The sequence below is a fragment of the Chamaea fasciata genome, unplaced genomic scaffold (genome assembly GCF_029207755.1).
Source record: "Chamaea fasciata isolate MVZ Bird 193981 ecotype frontalis unplaced genomic scaffold, bChaFas1.0.hap1 SCAF_1, whole genome shotgun sequence".
Taxonomy (NCBI): Eukaryota; Metazoa; Chordata; class Aves; order Passeriformes; family Sylviidae; genus Chamaea; species Chamaea fasciata.
The window spans coordinates 71903246-71924331 of NW_027094086.1; the positions used below are offsets into that span (position 1 = coordinate 71903246).

The 21086-nt window shown below is 37.1% G+C and overlaps 1 protein-coding gene across 4 annotated transcripts in view; it reads right to left on the reverse strand.

Annotated features, from left to right (window-relative positions):
- The window catches only part of SEMA5A (semaphorin 5A), a 318649-nt gene that overhangs the window by 26158 nt on the left and 271405 nt on the right, over positions 1–21086 (reverse strand). For all 4 annotated transcript variants that reach the window (XM_066186026.1, XM_066186022.1, XM_066186035.1 and 1 more), the window contains one exon: positions 8337–8562. In XM_066186026.1, the coding sequence (XP_066042123.1) occupies positions 8337–8562 (226 nt within the window). The remainder of the gene's footprint in view (positions 1–8336; positions 8563–21086) is intronic.

Consider the following 21086-nt stretch of genomic DNA (forward strand, 5'->3'; position numbering starts at 1 on the left):
TATGATTGATGGACCAATACAAGTGGTTTTATTACAAGTACTTATTTAAGTACCTGTCATGAGAGAAGGTCCTGTGAATGGTACTTCAGCCAGCAGAGGATGTGGCTGGCTCTCTATGCTGGAGCTTCAGTATTGCCAACATAAGTACAGATGAACTGTATCATCAACAGTGGAGAAATGCAGGGGATAGTTTGCAGCTGTAACTGCAGCACAAATGTCTGTTCTTAAGAAATTGTTTTGCGCCCTATCCACAGGCATAGGGACACTGTGGAAGTATGAAATTGAGATAAAGAATCAGAAGATTTACTGAATGATGCCATGTAAACAGATAGAAATAAGACCATGAAGAGTCTGCCCAACAGCAGTCCTGCACTGAACAGGATCAGCATTCTGCATAACCATGATGGAGGAGCCTCTTATTTGCAGTGTCTACCCTATTTCTACCCGTGGTTATGGCATTAGTAACACTACTTAACTTCTTCCCCAAGAAATACATTCACAATCATCCCAAAGTAGAGGAGGGTTTGCACATTTTTATTCAACACTTGATAATGTGCAATATTGGAATGATGATGCATTGACACAGAAATACTGGTATTAAGAAACTGGTGAAATTAATAAGAAAACAGCAGAACTGCAATATAAAAATGACTGGAAATGGATAAAACCTTTCAGGAATTGTAGAGGGTAACTATTTCTCTCCTGCTGAGCCAGATTCTATTACACAGATATTAAAAGCTGCATTTCAAAAAACATGACATACATTCAAATGCAAAAAAGGGAGCAAGTACAGAGAAACAGAATGTGAATAATGAATACAGGTCCATTTTCCTGCTCCATGAGACTCTTTTTTTGCAATTTGGTATCACTCTGGTCATGGAAATTCTCAGCTTATGTACACAGTGAGCTGTGAGAACAAAATAATAGTATATTTTATAGCAGAATTCTAAATCAAGGGGTTTTTAAGTTATTAAATTAAGAGCAATGCAAACAATGAAAAAAGTATTAATCAGACCTGACTGCCAGTCATGCCATTCATAAATCACTGCAGGGTGTATCACTTTATAAGAATACTAGGATATTTTGAAGATATTTTTGCAGAATACGTGTAGCTTTTTCAGTCCTAAAGAAAATGTGTGACCTTATCTGACGTTATGGTATTAGATTTCTTGTGATTTAAATTGGAGACTGGGGAGTAGAATCTTCTAAGGGAAAGCTCTAAGGTAGTTTAACGCTGCAACAGAAAAATATTCCAAAGAATCTTTTCAGTGTGAGTTTGCTCTGCAGCAAGTGTTCCCCTGAGTTTTCTTCTTTCCAAAGCATTAAAAAATTTATTGTACAGACCAGTCTTTTCACAGTTTTACAGTAGTTAATACAGTGTTCATAAAGAGGCTTTTGAATTTTCGGTTCAGACAAACTACACAATAAGAAATTAACATTATGCCATTAACAGCATGAAAAGTGACAAGATCAGTTGGCATTCTGGAAATACTGTTCTATATATTCCTTGAACAATGTTTTAGCCTTTTACAATGAGGGGACAAGGTGCACAGATGAGGGGAGAACAGTGGATAATGCTTATCTCAACTTTAGTATGAGTTTTAACACTGACTCCCATAACTTCCTGCTAAACAAGTCAACAAAGTCTGAGCTAGGTAAGCGAACAGTGCAATGTGTTGAAAACTGGCTGAGCAACTAGGGCCAGAGGACCTTAATGGCTCAGTGATGAACCATTAAGAGGTCAGCTGCAGAAAATCACGAGGTTCAATCCTGCTTAACACCATCATTAATGACCTGGACAAGTTTGCCCTGACTGTGAAGACTGGCTGATAAACCAAACCTCATGGAGTTCAGCTGGGGAAAATGCAAAGTCTTGAATCTGCACAGGAACAACCCCATGCAACCATACTTTGAGGCCAGCCACCTAGAAAGCAGCTCTGCAGACAAGGATCTTGGGGGTCTGGAGGACAGAAAGCAATGTGCCTTTTTCCTTGTGGAAAAGGAGGCGCTTGGGTTACATTGGGAAGAGTTTTTCCAGTAGGTCAAGGAAGGATCCTTCCCCTCTGCACAACACTGGTAGAGAGTCTGTCTGGGGGCTCTGGACCCAGTTCCTGAGTCCTTCAGCTGAGAAGTCCTGTTTATCAACTGAGGTGGTAGGGGGGATGGGGGAAATATAAAACTAATCAAAAGATTACATTGTAGAGTTTGTTCAAGCAAAAATTCTTCAGAAAGTAAGTGTACACACAGAACTAAGTCCTAGCCTTATCACAATTTACATCAAATTTGACAGGAGAGGGCATAAATAGAAAAGCATTGTAATCTGTCAGAGCAAGTGGCAAAAACTGAGAACTTCAACTTGTCTCACTGAACTGTGGTTTTCTTGCCTGCTGCTTCTGTTTGCAGTTTGGATCACTTTCAGATTGCTCTACATCCAACTCCAGGGACAGAAACCAGATAGTACCACCCAACAAAATCCAAGATTAGGCTGCTTTTCTCAGCTTACTGCTCCCAAGATAAATATATATAAATATATAAACCAGGATGCTACCAGGATGCTACCAGGATGCTACCAGGATGCCCTTGGCATGGCAGCAGCGAAAGTTGCCAGAACATAATCTTAGTCCTCCTTATTTAAAGCCCATCTACAGAAACAGTTGTAAATCTGCTAAGAGAATGATTAGTCACAGCATTTATTAATCATCAATAAACTAATGAATAGTTTTCCCAAGACAAACAGAACATCTGTAAGTCAAATTCCGATCCGACCTTTATGACAGGTTCATCATTCAAATGTTTTAAACTAAATTGTTCTCCGAAAGCCTATGACTGACTTAGAGCGAGTCACACTCAAGCAATAAACTTCTGCACACTGTGTCTAGAAAGGGGGATTTAACTACTTCATCCCAGTGCAATTTTAAAAAGGCAGCTGTGCTTCTCAAAGGTGGAAAGTTCCACAAGTAAAAGCAAGTACTCCAAAACCTTCAGTAAAAGCAATCACAGTGGTTTTGTGGACAAAATATTCATCAACTTCTAAGATCATGGAAGACAGAAGTTATGAACTGACATCTAAACAAAGGACTTTTCTCTCACTTTTAGCACTTCTGTTTTGTTCAGAATCAGTAAAATTACAGAGAAATTAGTACTTCTCTGCTGAAGATTTAGTTATTTCATAATGCAAATATACCTAAAAACAATTTCCCAATTAATTTACATAATTCTGATATAAACTGAGATGATTTGATGATTTATAAGTAAATTTTTAAAACTTTTTGGTTGAACTGAAACAGCTTCATAAATCCACAATAAATTAATCCTGTTTGAAGACATGTTAACATGAAAGTCACCTGCCCTGACTAGCACAGGAGAAAAAAATCTGCCTTTGCAAAAGCCCGTAATGAGATTTTGGTTGGCCTGATTCTGCTTGAATACTGCAACACTCTCAGCCAAGTTCAATTAATTTGCCTTAAAAGTGAGGCTCTATTAAAGCACATAGCTTAATAATAATTCCCTAGTCTAGCCTGTAGCTAAGTAATACAGCCCTAAGTAAGAAAGAAGTAGCTGTGACACCTGATAAATTATATTACTTCACTGATTTATGACTTATGTCCTCCAGTTCTGACCTAACAAAGAAAATTCAATTATCCAAGCAGTCTAGGTTCATGACTTTAGGAAAAGATGATCTGAAGCCAAAATTCAGGTATCCTGAATCATTTCTAGATGACAGCATAAAACACTGCTTGAAGTGCAGATGTAACAAGGATAAGCAAAGATTGTTTCAGTGTTGTCACTTTCTGAAGATAGTCTGCAAGTTATTTGACAATATTATTGAAGCATAAAACTTACATAATTTAAGGCCTCAATACCTATAACTTATAAAAACTTTATAAACCTTCAAAACATAGTAAAATTGAAATAGTAAAATGTAATGGCAAACATTGATGCAATGCAAAGACGGCATATTTAAAAAACCCAAAGAGTATGCAGCTAGAGGATGTCACGTTAGCATGATAACTTTATTTCTAGTAGATAGCTTTTCTGTGTTTAAGTATTTAACCCCAAAGTTCCACTGAGCTGCACTTTGTCAATCAAACTTGAATTTGTCATCAAATTCAGTTCTAACTTCCAGAATTCATTTTGTTCTTACTCAGAATACCATAGCTTAGCTTCAGTACAACCATATAAGGGATAACATCTCAAAACGTACTCCCTCTGACTACAGGACATTCCTGATTATCAGAACATGTTTTATTCCGTAAAAAATTATGAATGAACTACAGATTTCCTGTGGGGAACACAAGGAAAGATTTAATCAATTTTTTCACAAGAGATCATAGCCACTAGAAGAGTAATTAAGACAAAATCACATCCTGCTTTCAAAAATAACTGTTGTTATGAGGTTTGAGACAGAGGAAGCAGCAACAACTAACAGTCTAGGTGCAGATTTCCAGGTGCCTGGGGGGGGAAAAAAAAAAAAGGCAAACGGAAGACTCTTTAAGACTGAAATGACTGAAATTAGAAGTATTTCCTTTGTTAATTGCCTTCAGAAGGTATTTTGGAAGTCAACCTGGTGTAATTCTGTCCGTGTCAAAGTCAAGTGTCTTGTCTAAGCCTATCATTGCTGTCTGCATTGTACACCATGGAGAGAAGGCAGTATCTATCTCCAGAGGGTGAACAGCACCCATTACATCAGATGCTTATCTTCAATGGATCTCTCATTCCTCAGGGTGCTGAAGTTCTCTGTGTAGACTACTATAGAGTCTAGACTTTGGTAAGATAAATTCAACCCAGAAATATCACACAACCTCATACCATGTGAAATATTCATCCCTGGGTTAAAAAATTATGCTTTCAATAAAATTATTACTGTTTATGTATCAGATAATCTTACAGAGAACCAGCATGTTTAATGTAGATATTTAATATGTTCATAAGCACAAACTAAAGTCTAGGGTAATGTGATTTCTATACTCTGAATGCTGGATTGTACAGACAGGGCATTAAGACATACAAAAATGTACACAGTCTCTTTCAGTTTATTTGAAAAAGCTGTCTCTTTCCTATCTGTGCACTATATGAAAACCCAGACGCAGGGAACAAGATTTTTTTTTTTCCCTCTTAATCAAACTTAAAATCAGAAAAGCATGAATACAATCTGCAAATGCTACTGCTTATTTGATTGAGATAGAAATCTTACCATACTCAGGAGGAGTCTAGTGGGTTTCTGGCAAGAAGTTTTACCTCTAAGCTCAGACTGCAAAGAAAGTTTGCTTTGCTAGCATCTGACAGTGAAACATGATTCTGTTTAACACAGCATGACTATAGTTGCACAGTGGGAGATTATAGGCAATGAGAAAATTTCTAACAAATGGCTCCTATCTGCAAGGAACAGAGAACTGATCTCTGCAGAACACATCTTTGGTAATGAGCTATGCCAAGCATTCTGTACCAGAATTAATCTTTCTGTAAAAGCCAGAAAATTGCTACAATTCAACATGGAGATAATGAAAATAATGTTTCACAGTATCCAGGCTCTGGTCAGGTGGAAGTAAATTATGATGTTTTCTTGCTATCTAGCCAGAAATGGTGAAGGTGTCTGCCACAATTCACTGTTTCCCATTCTCATGACTTCCCTCTGTTCCAAAAGCTACAGCTACTCTACATGACTTATATTCATGTATTTTCTTCCAGTGAAATCAAGAATCAGTAGAGTGGTTGTGTGTTGGCCCACATCTAAACCTAGGAGCAGGAAAGTGCTCCTGAATCCTGCAGATTAGATGCAGTCAGCAAGTTTCATCTCATAAGCAAATCAAAATGGTGCCCCCTCACCCCTCCCTCAACAAATGTCTCACTCCATACTGCTCTGAAATCCATAATCAGAAAATGACTAAGCAAACAGTCTCAAAATATAATGTGCTATTTTCACCAGAAGTATACTGGTTAATGCAGCCACTTGAAACACCAATCGAGTTTCACCTTTTATTCCAGAATAATTAAAGGCTCACTGGCCAAAAAGAATCAAAGAATGACTGCAAATTAATGACAAAGCCATAAGGGCACTCACTAGGAAGAACAGACAGATGTATAATAGTTTCTGTCCTGTCAAGTACTCAATAAAAAGTACCTAAATATTCAGTCGTTTTGGGATTAGTCAGCAAAAATCCTTCACCCAGATGAACATTTCTATTACTATGCAGCAGGGTTGGGGTCATGCACACACATTGCTCCAGTGATGAATTATTTCCAAATGAATCAAAGCAACAGCTTCAGCAAGATGCAACAAAAAAAGAACACCACCAGGAAATTCAAGGGTATTATATTCACAAGCAAAAAAACCCAACCAACCAACCAAACAAAAAAAACCAACCAAAAAAACCCCCCCAAAAACCCCCAAAACACAAAACTTCAAGCTAATCAGGCAAAGAATGCGCCTGAACCACCATCCCTACCCCCATCACTTACACACTGAAAAAATGCTTTATTTGACAAATTGTAGGGTTTGTTACTTCTGCCTATATTCTGCAGGAGTCAGCTTATGCATCCAGCTCCAGGAGAGGCTTTATGATCATGACTTCAGAGCAGAGAGAGGTGTCTCCATGCCAAATTTAAATTTCTTGCAGCAATGTGATCTATAACAAACTGGCTCTGGTTTGCCCTACTGACCTCCTCTCTTGTCATCCGTTGGCTTTTGTATACTCCTTTCTTACATGCTTCTATTTCAGCTGTCAGACCAGATTATACCTAGATTCTCCTTTACCTTTACTTCTACTTGTGACAACTTTCCCAAGTCTGCACCACTTGGTGAAAAAACTATTCTCTTTCTCATTTAATCCCAAGAAATTTTAAAAATGCATCATCCATGTCTAAGTGCTGGAAGACAGCAAAAAGCAGCATCACCTTGAAGTCTCATTAAAGACAAGACACAGGTCATACACCAGTCCTAGCATAGCAAAATCTTTGCTCAATACAAGTCTGAAATTTAGTTTGGGTGAAAACAGAATAGAAGAAACACTTGTGTCAAGACTTGCTCCATGACAAAATCTGCCTTGTTATCCAGACCTAAGCGAAACTCCAATATTTGATACTGTAGATTATCTGAAATGGGAACGACATAGAGCACAAAACTAAGTCTTATCTGGAGTACCATGGGTTTTGTTTTATGATTTCACACACTTCACTACTGTTTTATGATTTCACACTATCTTCACTTGAAGATATATTTCTTCAAAAAATTACTAACATCCTGCCCCCCTCCAAAGAGATACAGATGCCAAGTGAAACAATGAAGGTTTTGTACAGGATGAAAGGGGGAGGGGGAATATTATCACAGAAGCCAACTCTGCAGCCTCCCCCACTAGTAAAACCTTGGCATGTAAACCTAGTACAGACAGGAGCTTATAACTGACTTACACAATAGTTCATCTGTCTGAAAAATACTAAGAATTAGAAAGTCCAGGGACTCAGAAACTGTTCTCTCTTTGTAGTCTTAGATAAGCCAACTGCTGTCAGTTATACTTTTTTTTTTTTTTCAACTAATCTGGGTCTTATGAAGATAAAAAAGACTACGTAAGTGGAAAACAGGCCTATAAATATTAAAAAATAATAGTAAAAAAATCAATATTTTTAGATTATATCACTAAAATATTATACTTTAAAAGATAAACAGATACACACTTAAAACCAGATAATCAATGAAATGCATTAATAAAATTAGAATGACTGTCACAATTTCTCCTAGTTTAATTTTTTTTATTCATATACCAAACTATGTATTACTGATAGGAAGAGAAGAAAATTCTTAAACAAAGTAATTCCAATTTAAAGTCATCTAAATTTGAAAAGATTTTGAAGGAGTTTTGCTTTCAATCTCAGAAATAAATAGAACTTTAAATTACTATGAAAATCTCAACATAAACTTTTATAATAGAAATTATCCAGTTCATAAACTCTTTATTTATTCAAACATCTGTATGAATCTTATGGCTGTTACTTTCAAACTACTGAGCAAAAGTTCTTAGAATATTCCATATTCAAGCAAAATATTCGGGAAATATGTTAACACTACACAAATTCATCCCTAGTAAAAGCTCGGGGGAGTTTAACGGGTAACAGAATCTTACAAGAACAAGATTATTGTGAAGAGACTTAAAACAACCTGGCAAATGTCATAACTGATGAAAGACGCTTAGTCTGAATGACGATGCTACATCCAGAAGAAAGGCTAAGTTCCCTGCTGTGGGATCACTATGCCCTCCTTTTCATTATCAGTTCTGCTACACCGTTACACTGCAGGCCTGTCCCTGGCAGGGGGCATGGTGATCCCGCCTGGCTTTGCTCACCATCCGTGGAGCAGCCGCTGGTGCCATCACTGGAGCAGTAGCGCATTTCAATTCGCTGCCGGCCCACCTCCAGCAGATTGGGGTCGGGCAGGCGCGCCTTGCAGGTGTACCGGAAACGCTGCTCGTAGTGGCCACCGTTGTCTGAAATGTTCACCGGCGTCCACGGGGTCCAGGGAGTTGTCTTTTTTAACTCTGGGCAGGCGTTGGTGTTACAAGGCTGGTACTCCTGAAAGAAAAAGATCATCATAAACATAATCAAATAGAACTTTAAAAACACCCCAGAAACACTCAAAACAGACAAAAAGACAACCCTTAAAGAAAAATATCTTCTGATATGTTTTCAACATTTCCAATAGCATTGATCATCAACAAACTTTTAATACCAGTCTCAAGCTGAAAGTTTTTTTTCACCTTCTGTGCAAGCACACTGCGAAAAGCAATAATATACCGGTACAAATTAGATCTATCACACCCATAAAAACAGTAAATCAAACACTCTAAGTACCATAATCAAGCATATCTTTTATAAATTAATAGCCCCAAGTAAGGTGAAGCTAAATATGCTGAAGCTTTTAATTAAGAAGAATTCTGATAAACTGCAAGTACATGGCACAAACCAGCAAATAATTCCTTGGTAACATCTAGCAGCATATGAATAAGCAAACCACTGTCCATTTTGTATATTTCTTGCATACTTCAAAAGGGACAACAGACAAAATATGTTTTATATTACAGTTTCTGGCTCCCTGAGGCGCATGTTACTCATAGCTCCAGAGCTGCTAAACCTATCTTCAGAAGCAAATTCCCTGTGGAGTGATATGCACTAAAAGGAACAGATGACATTAAAATAACCAATGCAGAATTGCTAGTATTCTCACAAATGCAGACTTGTCAGCATTCTCAAGCCACACAATCTATGTCTCCTGATGAGTATCATCAAGGTCTGTAGGTCCTGCCTATTCATTTTCCAGAACAAAATATACTCCATCTGATGCAAATTGTCCATAAAATACATGGATGAAATTAAACACCCATAGAATATCAGAGTAAATTCACACTGACAAATGATAAAGATGAAAAAAATAGGCGTCAGTTTGCAAACTTTTAAGTTTTCCCTCTACTTCCTGCTTTTTAAGAGAGGGAAAATGAGCTCCTTCTGAAAAGGAGCCTACTAAAGTTTGCAATTCCGCTAAATACTAAAAAAAAAAGGAAAGAAATAATGGTTTTATCATATTGCATAACCTCCTTTTTCAATAACCTCTACCCTAGCTGATACCACCATGTTCCAACAAGAAATAGATTACCTGCTCCTCTCTTTCCCAGGGTAATAATGTCCTTTATATCTCATATTTTCCTCAGTCCACTACCTCTTCTCATAGATAGTCTAACTTATGAACACACCCAATTAGGTTTAGAGCAATCACTTTCAACCCATATGTTAATTTAAAGCCTGTGTTGCTATTTCAAATCTAAAAGAAGCTTATTGTCTGAAAGCGTCTCTAATTATTCCATCTGTTAGAGTGGGAAAAAAAAAATTCCCCAGAAATCCCTGTCCCACTAACACAGCAATACACTGGAGAAGCCACCATTATGTTCAGGATTCTCAAGCTCTGAGGCCACAGGGACTTACGATAACATTGTGCTTTCGCAGTTTTGTGTTACTTCAGAAATAAAGAGCTCTTAGCCCAAAGCCTTCAGCTGGACTACTCTTGTTCCCTCCTGAGGGATGTGCAAAGTCCTTTGCTACCGTGAAACCTGCTGATCACTTCTGTGGTGACCACAAGTCATACTCGGGCATCATTTAGGAAAGACGATCAACCTTTCTGGGATCCGACTGTCAGCCTGGTCTGGTTTTGGGCTCAGAAGACAGCAAAGAACAAGCAAACTATCTGGTCCTAGGTACAACAGGGGAAGTAATTTCCCCATGCCTCCTCAAGAGTCAACTCTTTATAAATCAGGTATGTTTTAGACTTAGGACAGAACATGTATGACTGTTCTCCTTACAGCACATGAACTGTAAAAAAAGAAATCATTAAATCTGCCTTTCTCTCTCCTTTTTTTTTTTTCCTATTTTTAAGACGTCTAGCACTGGTGAGTCTATCACCTCCCTGGATCAGCTGTTCTGCTATGTAGTAATCCACACAGCTAACAAATTGCAGATTAATATGAGGCTGCATTTTCCCCTTAATTTAATTTTCCAGTCAGTGAATTTTGCCGTGCATTTATCAATGATGCTGAGAGTGTTTCTTGTCCCAAACCTACAAAAAATTTTCATGCCGAAGTACCCATACATAATGATAAGCTAAGCTCAACTTGTTAAACCTACACAGGATTTAAAACCTGATCTCCAAGTCCTGTGCACCCCAATGTCTTCCATTTGTCCTATTTCCTCATTTTTATTAAGACTGGACACAAAAATTTGACCTGGCATTCTAGAAGCAGTCTTATCAATACAGCATGCAAAGGCAATCATCACCCCATTTGCCTGACAGTCTGACTTTAATATGCACATTATTGCATTAGTGCTTTTTCCTTCCACAACCTTGTACAAAGAATCTAAGTAGACCAAATTATCTTTGACAACCTGTCCTTTTCTAAATCACAGCTTAACAACTACATAGAGTTTATATCCCACACAAGAGGCTGGTAGTATTTGGCAATATTTAAATATGTTTTGTTAGCTTTTGCAATTATCTAACATATTATTTACTACCTCACCAACCTCTGTCCTGCTCAAGTTTTACTGAAAATGTCTTATATCACTGTCTAGACTGTTGATAAAAATGTTAAGTGCTATTGACCCAAGAACTGATTTCAGGCAGACTCTGCCAGATACATCCCAGTAATTTATATCTGCCCATTGACACCACATTTTTCAATTTGTCAATGAACCAGCTTTTAATCCATTTAACATTTGTCACATATTTCAGTTTTCTGAATCAAATTATTTTCTGTTGCAATGGTAAATGTCTTGGAAGAGGAGATGTGCTGTATTACTTTTAAACATCTTGAAACCCAAACTCTTTTTCATTAGTAAGTAAGCAGGGGAAAAAAGTCACGCAGTACAGTAGCTACTACAATGTTTATTTCAGTATAATCACAATAGTCTAAAAGTTTCAGTTCTTCATTTGCTATTGACTTTTGTACTGATATTTTTCAGTCAAAACCAAAAGCTGCTAGAAATATGAGGGCTTTCCTTATTAGACATGGCATAGAAAGGTCAGAGTCATGTAAAGCAGAATATGTGAGGTGTGTAATGAACCCTTTGTCAAATAAATATAGCTAGTAGAGGAAGAAGTTAATTCAGTGGCAATGTACTGAATGTTGCTTTGCTAACACACTTCTGAGATGAACACATCAGCTCCCTCGCTTCTAGAAAGATAGACTGCCAGTGCTCAGTATGCCTCAGGATGTCCAGTCCCTTCATCCACCCTGACAGAGAGCATTCTCCCATGCTGTTACCAGCATAGAAAGAAAGATGTTCCTGAAGAGTGTCTGTGAAGACCATTTGTTAGTTTTTCCTTTCTTCTTGCTTGCTGCATAGCTTATATGAAAGTTTGTCTGCTGTCATGATTGTCTATTCAACCACTGGATAATAACCATGAAAGGCTCAAAAAGCTAGGGCAAACAAAAGTACGTATAGTTAAATCAGAGAACATTTACAGCAGTAAATAACCTCTCGAAGAGGAAATTCAGAGCACTATCACCAGAGTGGATGACTCCTTGGAGTTCTGGTACTAATAATAACCTGGCAGAGCCCACTGGCTGCTCTCACAAACAGCAAGTGCTGCACTGCTCTACTGACTACCATGTCTGCCATGGAGGAATCAAAAACTGCAGGGTGTTTGTTGAGAGCATTGATGTGATCTGATGCTGAAAATACTGGTAAAAGCAGAACAATGAACTTGCTCCGAATTGCCTCAGATGTGGATGTGAGGAAAGGGGGAGAGAAAAGACATAGTTCAGATTACACATGGATATTTTTAAGTGCTGCTGGCATGAAGACATCATCTAATGGGAAAGATTTGAGAGGGAAGAGAGAGGGAATATGGAAACTTACACCTCTGCTTGGTTTATCCTCCTCTTATCACCTTGTCCAATGCTTGAATTATTTACCCGAGAGGGATTTCAAGAATATGACCCTCTCCAAAGCAATTGTACCAGCTAGAATCATGGGCACATAAAACAAGTAACCACATGTAAGTCTGAGATGAATAAAAGTCTCAGATGAAACACTGAGGTCTCCTCTCAGTGGTAAGACAGAGATAGAAAAGCAGTGAAGCACTCTGCTTCAATAGCGCTGCTGAGAGGAACTGAGACAGCAGCTGCTAAACTCCACCTCTGACATTCCACATGGACTGAAGGGAGAGATGGGGTCAAGCTCTCCTGGGGGATTCTCCAGATCCTCAGAGTTATACTTCATGGGCTCAAGTAATGGCTTATGCACATTAGTCCTTAGAGTATGCTTGCTGACTCAGAGCAATACTTACTTGAGGTCATTTACAGACTCCAAAAAAAACAATTGCAACAGTTCAAGCTTAACCACATTCTCAAAGTTCTCTTTGCAAGTTGCTCTAAACCTTGTGGTCTAATTCACCATACTGTGGCTTTTAGATTGTACTGGATTTAGCCAGTGGAGATGGTTGAATTTAGACCTGCCTATATCTGATAAAGATGCAGTAAGACTTGTAAAGACTGAATTTTAAGGGACAACTCAACATTGCATTTTTTTGGAGATCATTAGAAATTTTACACAAAATACACAAATAAATACATACATCACAAAATACATGTGTGTGAAAATGATAAATTTAAATAAATAAATTATCATGAAGAATAGTGGCGGTAATATGAGAAAAGGCATAAATTAGAAAGATCATTTGGAATCATAATATATTTGGAATCATAGATAATGATTATTCCATTAAGCAGCTACCTTGCTTCTGTCCTTAAATAGTATTCCCTAGTAGTTTTGCATAATGGATAAAGGGTATTAATGTCATGTTTTCTACCAAGATTTATTTAGAATTATGTGGTTATATTATGTTAGAAAAGGACAAGTAAAATGTAATTTCAAACTAGAGGGGACTATTGTTAAATAACACTGAACAAAACAAAACTCACTGTTTTCTCCTGGAGGACATGGAACTGACTGGGGGAGGGGGTTTTGTTTGTTTTTGTATTGGTTTTTTTGGGGGGGTTTTTTTGGGTTTTTTTTTTTTTGGGTGTTTTTTGTTGGGTTTTTTTGGGGGGGGGTTGGGGGGTTTTTTGTTTGTTTCTTTTTGGTGGTGTTTTTTGGTTTTGTTGTTTTTTTTTGTTTGGTTGGTTTTTTGGGGGTTTTTGGGGGGTTTGTTTTGTTTTGTTTTTGGTGGGTTTTTTGGGGTTTTTTTGGGGGGGGGTTGTTGTTGTTGTTTTTGCCTCTGCATAACTACTTTAGTCAAATTCCTAAAAAAATTTGAGAATCTCTGAGACGTTTACTCCTAGCTTAAGTTTGATTTTAACTAATTAAAAAGCATGCTACTCTGATATCTCCTAAAAAACTAGACCAAAGTATTAACTACATTTGAAGTACAATTTTTTTCATAAAACCAGAATTCAGATAGAGAGCTCTATTCCCCATTATATGTTTATATTATGAAGGGATTTCTTCTAACAAGCTCTTATTTCTTTGATGCATATAGTATGTCTATGGGGTATGCACTTCTTTAGTTCTCATCTGTGTTTTTCTTTCTTACCCGTTAGTGTGACAGACAAAGCAGCTAAACCAACATTGACAGTGCATTAAAATATTTTCAGTCCATGAGTTATCTTCTATGATTGTCTTTCAATATATTGTATTAATTCTCAAATATTTTTTGACCACCAAACAATCCATTGATTAAACAATAATTAGAAGTTTTTTCTTTTTGTTCCATTACATTAAACCTCAATTCAACTAGCTCAAAGTAATTTTTCAGGTATTAAGACACCAGTAGAAAAGAGTGTCGCTGATTCATAAATGGAATGGTGTAGAATGTCTGTCACCTGAGACAGGACAGGGCTGTAAGATATGAGAATATCAGTCTCTCAGTCATCTCTCAGTCTCTGAGTTTGCCACAGCAGTGGGTAGTTACAAGAAAGGATAGCTCTTTCAAGCAAGCAAAACAAAGGCCAAACCGAATGCAACAGGGTTATAAAACTCCAAAGAAAAACAGTTCCCATGTAGAGGGTGCCTTGTTTATGCCTTGTCAAAATATAAGTTTCCTGAAGAACTAAATACACCCCCTCTCTCTCCAAGAACCAAAAGATAGATAAAATTTATCTTCCTGTGGTTGAAAAACACACAGAAAAATCACTAACTGAACTTTAAAAAAGAAATGGTTCATTTATTTTTACTACAGAAATGTAAATTCTTGTCTATTTAAAGAAGCATTTTCAAACTAAAACAAACAAAAGGCAACTCCCTGATCATATTTCTATTTATTCCACAGTTTAAAAAGCCAGGTTCTTCAACCAAATACCATTAGATATATCTTAGCTGAAGGCAATTTTGCTGCTACAACAGTATTTCAAAAGCATGATATGAAAGAACACTCAAATCCCATTAATTTCAATCCCTTAAACAGAACATCTTCTACCGTGTAAATTTCACAGCTATAGTTGAAAAACAAACCCATAAAAAATTTCTGAGATCCCCATTGCATTTTAACCACACTTAGACATCCCAGTTTGTAGGCAGTGTTTTAGCTTCAGTTGACATCCATAGGAGGAGCTCTACTGATTCCAGTGGAACCAGGACTGAAGAGACTATTGCTCACTGAAGATGCAACCCTGCAGCAATGTAAATCAGGGAAGAGGTTGTGTCCAGAATGTGTTTTTTAAAATATTTTGATAGATAGAAGGAGGAAAATAAGTTTCTTTGAACCAAAAAGATGAGGGTTTTGGCTGCAAATGCCGACTGCCCACAACTTTTTTTTTCAATTTTGTGTATTTTAAAGAATTGGAAAAATCCCCATTGTTGTAAAGGACAATTTAAAAGGAATTAAAGGCTGGATTTGGATCCCTTTTCCCTTGAGGAGTCCAAGGCCCTGTGGGCAGATCAATGGATTAGGACAGTTCAGGACTCAAATCCTTCCTATATTCAATATCACTAATTTTACTTCGATAAGGAAAGTTCCTACTTTCATCACCTCTTCATAAACTCATCAGTTTTTGGAGTGAACAAAGCTGCCACTTTCCTTTTTCTACCAGCCATTTGTGTAACTGCTGGCTCGAAAGCTACATTTTATGTAAAACTCATCAAACTTTTCTGAAGGAAAATGCTACTACTGAAAATTGCTGTTTTGCAGGTAATTTGCTGCTTAGGAGATTGGTGTCCAGGGGTCATTTTCTTCAGTTCATAGTCAGGAATCTTATTGTAAATTACACCTTTTCTGTGGTTTTGTATGCAGTTTTACAATCTGGCACATAATAAACATGCCTCTTGTTCTAGCAGGTCCACTGTGAGGTGGGAACCACAAAAATGGGGGACAAGAAGCTGGGGATATCACCACTTGAACCCAGGAAAATTTGAGAAAACCAGAAGGGCCTGTCAGAAGACTAAGGATTCAATTATTTTTTGCCCTGAGTGTTGTCATTTAGACAGCTGCAAAGAAAGGAAGTATAAGATATTACTGACCTGATGAAAACAAAACACACAGGACCATAAATAATCAAGGCTGGAAGGCTGAAGGGTTTGTCTGCCTACAAATGACTGCATGGATTTACCAAAACTGACTCAAAAGTGCTTTCTATACTGCCACATAATGAAGGCCTCAACTGCAGTAGGAAAGCCAGAACCAGAATCTGAGTAACATCATGACAAGTAGATGGTGAAATATAAATATCATTAAAGGTACATGATGTGTTACTTGTAAATGAATCAAAATTAATTTTTTCAGCTTTTAAAATCAGCATGTAAATAGCAGCCTTGAAATACATTTTTATAAATTTAATTATAATGAGAAGGAATTCAATTTTACCTTTAAAACTAGGAATGTGCCATTTGAGAAGACCAGGAAAAGAGTTGTAGCTTCCCTGCTCACTCAGTACTTTAGAAGCGGGGAAAAAGAGGTTGTTCAAAATTCCATTTTGGGAGGTATGATCAACGAGTGGGAAAAAAGTGAGTTTCTGCAGCTTAAGGAGTTACCACCCAGTTGGGCCATGTTAATGATCTGTGCATGTGGCTTCATTCATTACAAATGCAAATGCAGAGGAAGGAGGATTAAGTCAGATAGAAAACGGGTGATTTATTTTGCTGTAATAACTCAATTGTTTGCAATTAGTGTCAAACACTCCTACTGAGAAGCTTAACATTTTTAATGTAGGCTGTATAATTCCTGACAAAAATCTTCTAAATTGCTGAAACAGTTATTATTAACTTAAAATATGTTTTTTAAACTGCTGGAAATCATGGCTATCCAAGTATTTATTAAATGAGAGTAAGAATTTTAGGAGATAATCCAATAGTCAAAAAGGCATTAAAAGGCTATCAACTCATCAGTTTTAGAGAGTGCTGCTTCATAATCACTGCAAATCTGTTATCACTCATAAATTACCTTCATCTCATGTTTTCTTTCATGTAGGTTTCTAGATAGACAATGAGAGCTATGTTCTTGTTGTAAAAGGAGATCTCTAACAACACATTTTTAAACATCAGAAGTGGATGAAAACCTGAAATTTCAGTTTCCACAGGCAACACTACAGTTATTTGGCTACGTTGTGACCTGGAAAAAGCTTGATTCTTAGATGCCTGATGCTTAGATTCACCCAATGCCAGCTACAATATTTGTCAATGTGGCAAAATGGCTCCTTTTTTTAACAAGGCAGTTTCAAATTAGGCACAACCGTGAAGTAGTTCTTGAAATCTTCATACTGAGGACACATTTATTCCATAATATTTAAACCAGAAAAATCAACTGTGTGAAAAGCCTGCTGCCAAGTAATGCAAAAAATTAAAACAGTAATTACTATTTTATATCCATCCAGAGATCACTCTTTAAGATACTTATTAATTTATCCTCTATCATTCATTATATAATCAGTGCAGTCTTATATTGCAAGTTATGCTTTTACCAGCCTACAGTTCATCATTGATCTTATTTTCTACAACAAGACAATCTTTTAGGTTCAGCTGAACTATCACATTTTAGGATCAAAATCTGATGGAAAAAAAATGCAGCTGCTAATCACTGGTACATCAAAACTGACCCGATAGTGTGAAAGTATTAGCTGCTTATCATTTACACACTTCGATCACAGCTCATTTACTTGTGCTTTTTAGGGGATTTCCCACATTAATTATAATGATCAATAAACTGTGTTTTATAAAAAAAGGGAAGCAGAATTTGAGAAAACTAATTTTGGGAAGAGTTGAAGCCTGGTTTTGCTCTGAAAAGCTGATTATCAAATCATTCTTACTGTTTTTTTCACTTAAAGGATGAGTTGCCAGTCCAAACCTAGGAGCTGCAGTAAAAAGCCGACGTGCTTGATGAAATGTGCTAAACTGTGGAAGTATTTAAACCCATTGGAAATTGATTTAGTCACACAGACACGACAGGTTCAGAGATTTTTAACACTGCACTTTCTGATGAGGCAGTAGAAAGGCTGTGATCTGCAGTTCTGAAAATGAAGTCACTTAGTAAAGGATCTGAGTATGGATTTGGAAGCCCAGTGAAGATTGCAAAATACAGTTCCCCGATCCATCCAGCACCAGAAGGTTTTTATCTCATCTTCAAAAATGCCAAATACCAGAAAGTTCCAATCATCTACTCAGAGGAAATTCAAAGACGGAAAGTTAATGTGCATATGAAGATCCATATCTTCATAGCTCAAAGGCCACTCCTCTGTATATAAGTGAAAAGAGAGAAACAAATACAACTCCCATTCCCCAAATTATTTTAAAGCAATGTTGAGAGACTGGACACCACCTATGGCGAATAGAAGGTAGGTTAAAAAAAAAAATTCATTGTGCTATAAACATCTTTTTCAGGTCTTGACCAAGGCCTCTGGAAGCAAACTGGACCAAAAATGCACTTAAGCACAATTTAATTCTTTATCATACCACAAACATCTGCCTTTCCCCAGGGCAGATATTACAGCTGAGCTGACAGATGTGACTGTGTGCCCACACCTCAATCACTGCTGCTATAGTCAAGTAGATAAACACAAAATCATCTTCAGTTATAGCTTGTAATCACTCGGACAAGGAAGCACTGCAACCAAAAAGCCAACATATTTGTTTCTGCCAACTCTGCTATGGGAAAACATGACCTTTAGTAAAGGGGGACACTTGAGCTAGGTAAAGTGCTGTTACAAACATCAGTTTAACACGTTAGAGTCTCCAGCTATGTGGGGAAAAAAAACCAAAACCACGAAAAGTAAAAAGACAATGAAAATAATCACATAAAATTTTAAAAGTTCCTGATTGAAAAGCAGAAACATAGAAACAGATATTTGAAAACTATGCCTCCAGTTGTGCTAATAAATGTAAATTCAAATTACCTACAAATTTTCATGTCTGTGCTTAACATGCTCAGTAAGAGAAATTGCACAGACAATTATAATTATACAACTGTCTGTCATTTTCTCATGAATAGGTATTAGTTTCTTGAATCATGTACACTTAACACAGGATTCAGTTTCCCAAATGTATGACTCTATTGCCACTAAATGCTGTGTGTTATCTCATCTAGCTTCCAAACTGTTCTAAAAGTATGTGGTTCTCTCACATGGCCTCTGACACATCTTCACTATACCTTTAACCCAGATGTTCACACTCCCTCTAGCTTCCCAACAGCAACACATGTCTCTGTTTAGGCAAATCTGCATCCTGCCTTTGTATCCACCAACGGTGCCTGTCATTTTTCAGAATCACATCAGAACTGAACCTCCTGTTTCCCATTTTCAATTTAATTTGTGCAAATCTAAAAACCTCCCTATAAATCAATGTCTCTCATACAACACTTCTTATTTTTAGACATTTTAATGCTCCTGGTTTTATATAAAGTTTATTTACAAAGTGTTTAATTTGTCTACGTTTTATTTTTGAAACTCTGTGTCTGCAAAGAAAAAAACTTTTTGATCCTTAGCCAATTCTTGGTAAGACAGATGTTTCTGGGAAAGAAAAAAGGCACTACTTGTTTGCTGACTTCATATTATGCTCTGTTTCCAGTATGAGGAAGATACAGCAAAAATCATGGTGGGCTTCCTTTGCAGCTCCTCAAATAGGAGCTGTTCTGTAGGTGGCATGACCCTGGTGTAAAACAGATCAGGTCTTAATTGACAATAGCCTGTGTGTTTCAGCTCAGGATTTCTGAACACTACGCTCTGCTGCTCTGGGGAAATTCCTTAGGATTAAAGCTCTTTCATTTTACGCTTTGTTTGATGTCTCAGCAGAAAGGCTAAGCACTGTATAGGGGCAAGGTGGCACTGCGAAAGACATTGAAGCCAGAAGGTTAATGAAGAAAACAAAAGGAGAAGGAGATTATAGACTGTAAAAAAAAAAAAAAAAAAAAAAAAAAATCATAGGAAAGAAAATACTGTGGTAATGAAAATAAACTGACCAGGAACAGAGTCTAGTTTTCTGATAAAACTAAATCAAAGTACAGTTCAAATGGAGCATTTTATGAGATTCAACAAGTTGGACATATAACAATGTATTTTCTTAACACAATACTCATGAGAGCTCTTAAAGAAGGACTTTACTACTTAATGTACACACAGGATTCTTATCTTCTATTTATACACAGCTATGCTCATTTCAGTCGTGTTAAAAATCAAATTTCTGCATGCCAGCTCTGCCCCATTTCTTGACATAATATTCACATAAACTCATTTATGAGAGGAAGAAAAAAAGATGAGCAAGGATTGATTCACAGTGCAGTGATCAAATTGGGCAGAAAAAAATCCCCAGTTTGTCAGTGAATATGACATCTACTAATTTTTTTCTCTTCAACACACCAGAAAAGGGACATAAATAGCTATAAGCTACAAGAGTTGAGTTACATGCCAGGATTGGAAAATTTAACTGTGGCACATGCCTCCAGGATGCTGAGGCTGCAGACTGCAATTGGGTACTTAGGAATGTAGTGCTTGCTTATCAAAGCAATATGTAAACAAACCCACATTAACTTATTGGAAAAGAGGGATGGGTAATACATGATGTTGTATTTCTAATATTCCTAGCAATGTGGAGAGGACTTACTGCCCGTTACTACGTAACTGTGGCTGGAATATACGGCTGGAATATACAAGTGAAACTCATGTGACAGAATTTTAGCTCAGGATCAGGATGGGTGCCCTGAATTTATAAACACTGCAGGGTTTGTAATACAGGCTTCACTTTGACAGGTCTGTAAGCATACCATCAACTCTTTGTCATTTTCAGGACAATGACATTAACAGCTCGAAAATATAAGTGTTAGTGTTATTATTTTCCTAAAAAAGGCATGTTGCTCTGTGTAAGTATTTTGTATTCACACTGTGATTTTAAATTTGAAATGTCTGGACATTTATAAACATTCTGGCCTATCAAACAAAACTTTCAAGATAAGTTTGATGAGAACTACACTGCTGGAGCAGTCTAATCCCTGAAGGACTGCACTGTGGAAGGGACACATGTTGGAGCAGTTCTTGAAGAAATGCAGCTTGTGGGAAGGACCCAAGTTGAGTAAGTTAATGAAGAACTGTCTCATGAGGCAGGAGCAGGGGAGGACTGAGAAATTCTACCCC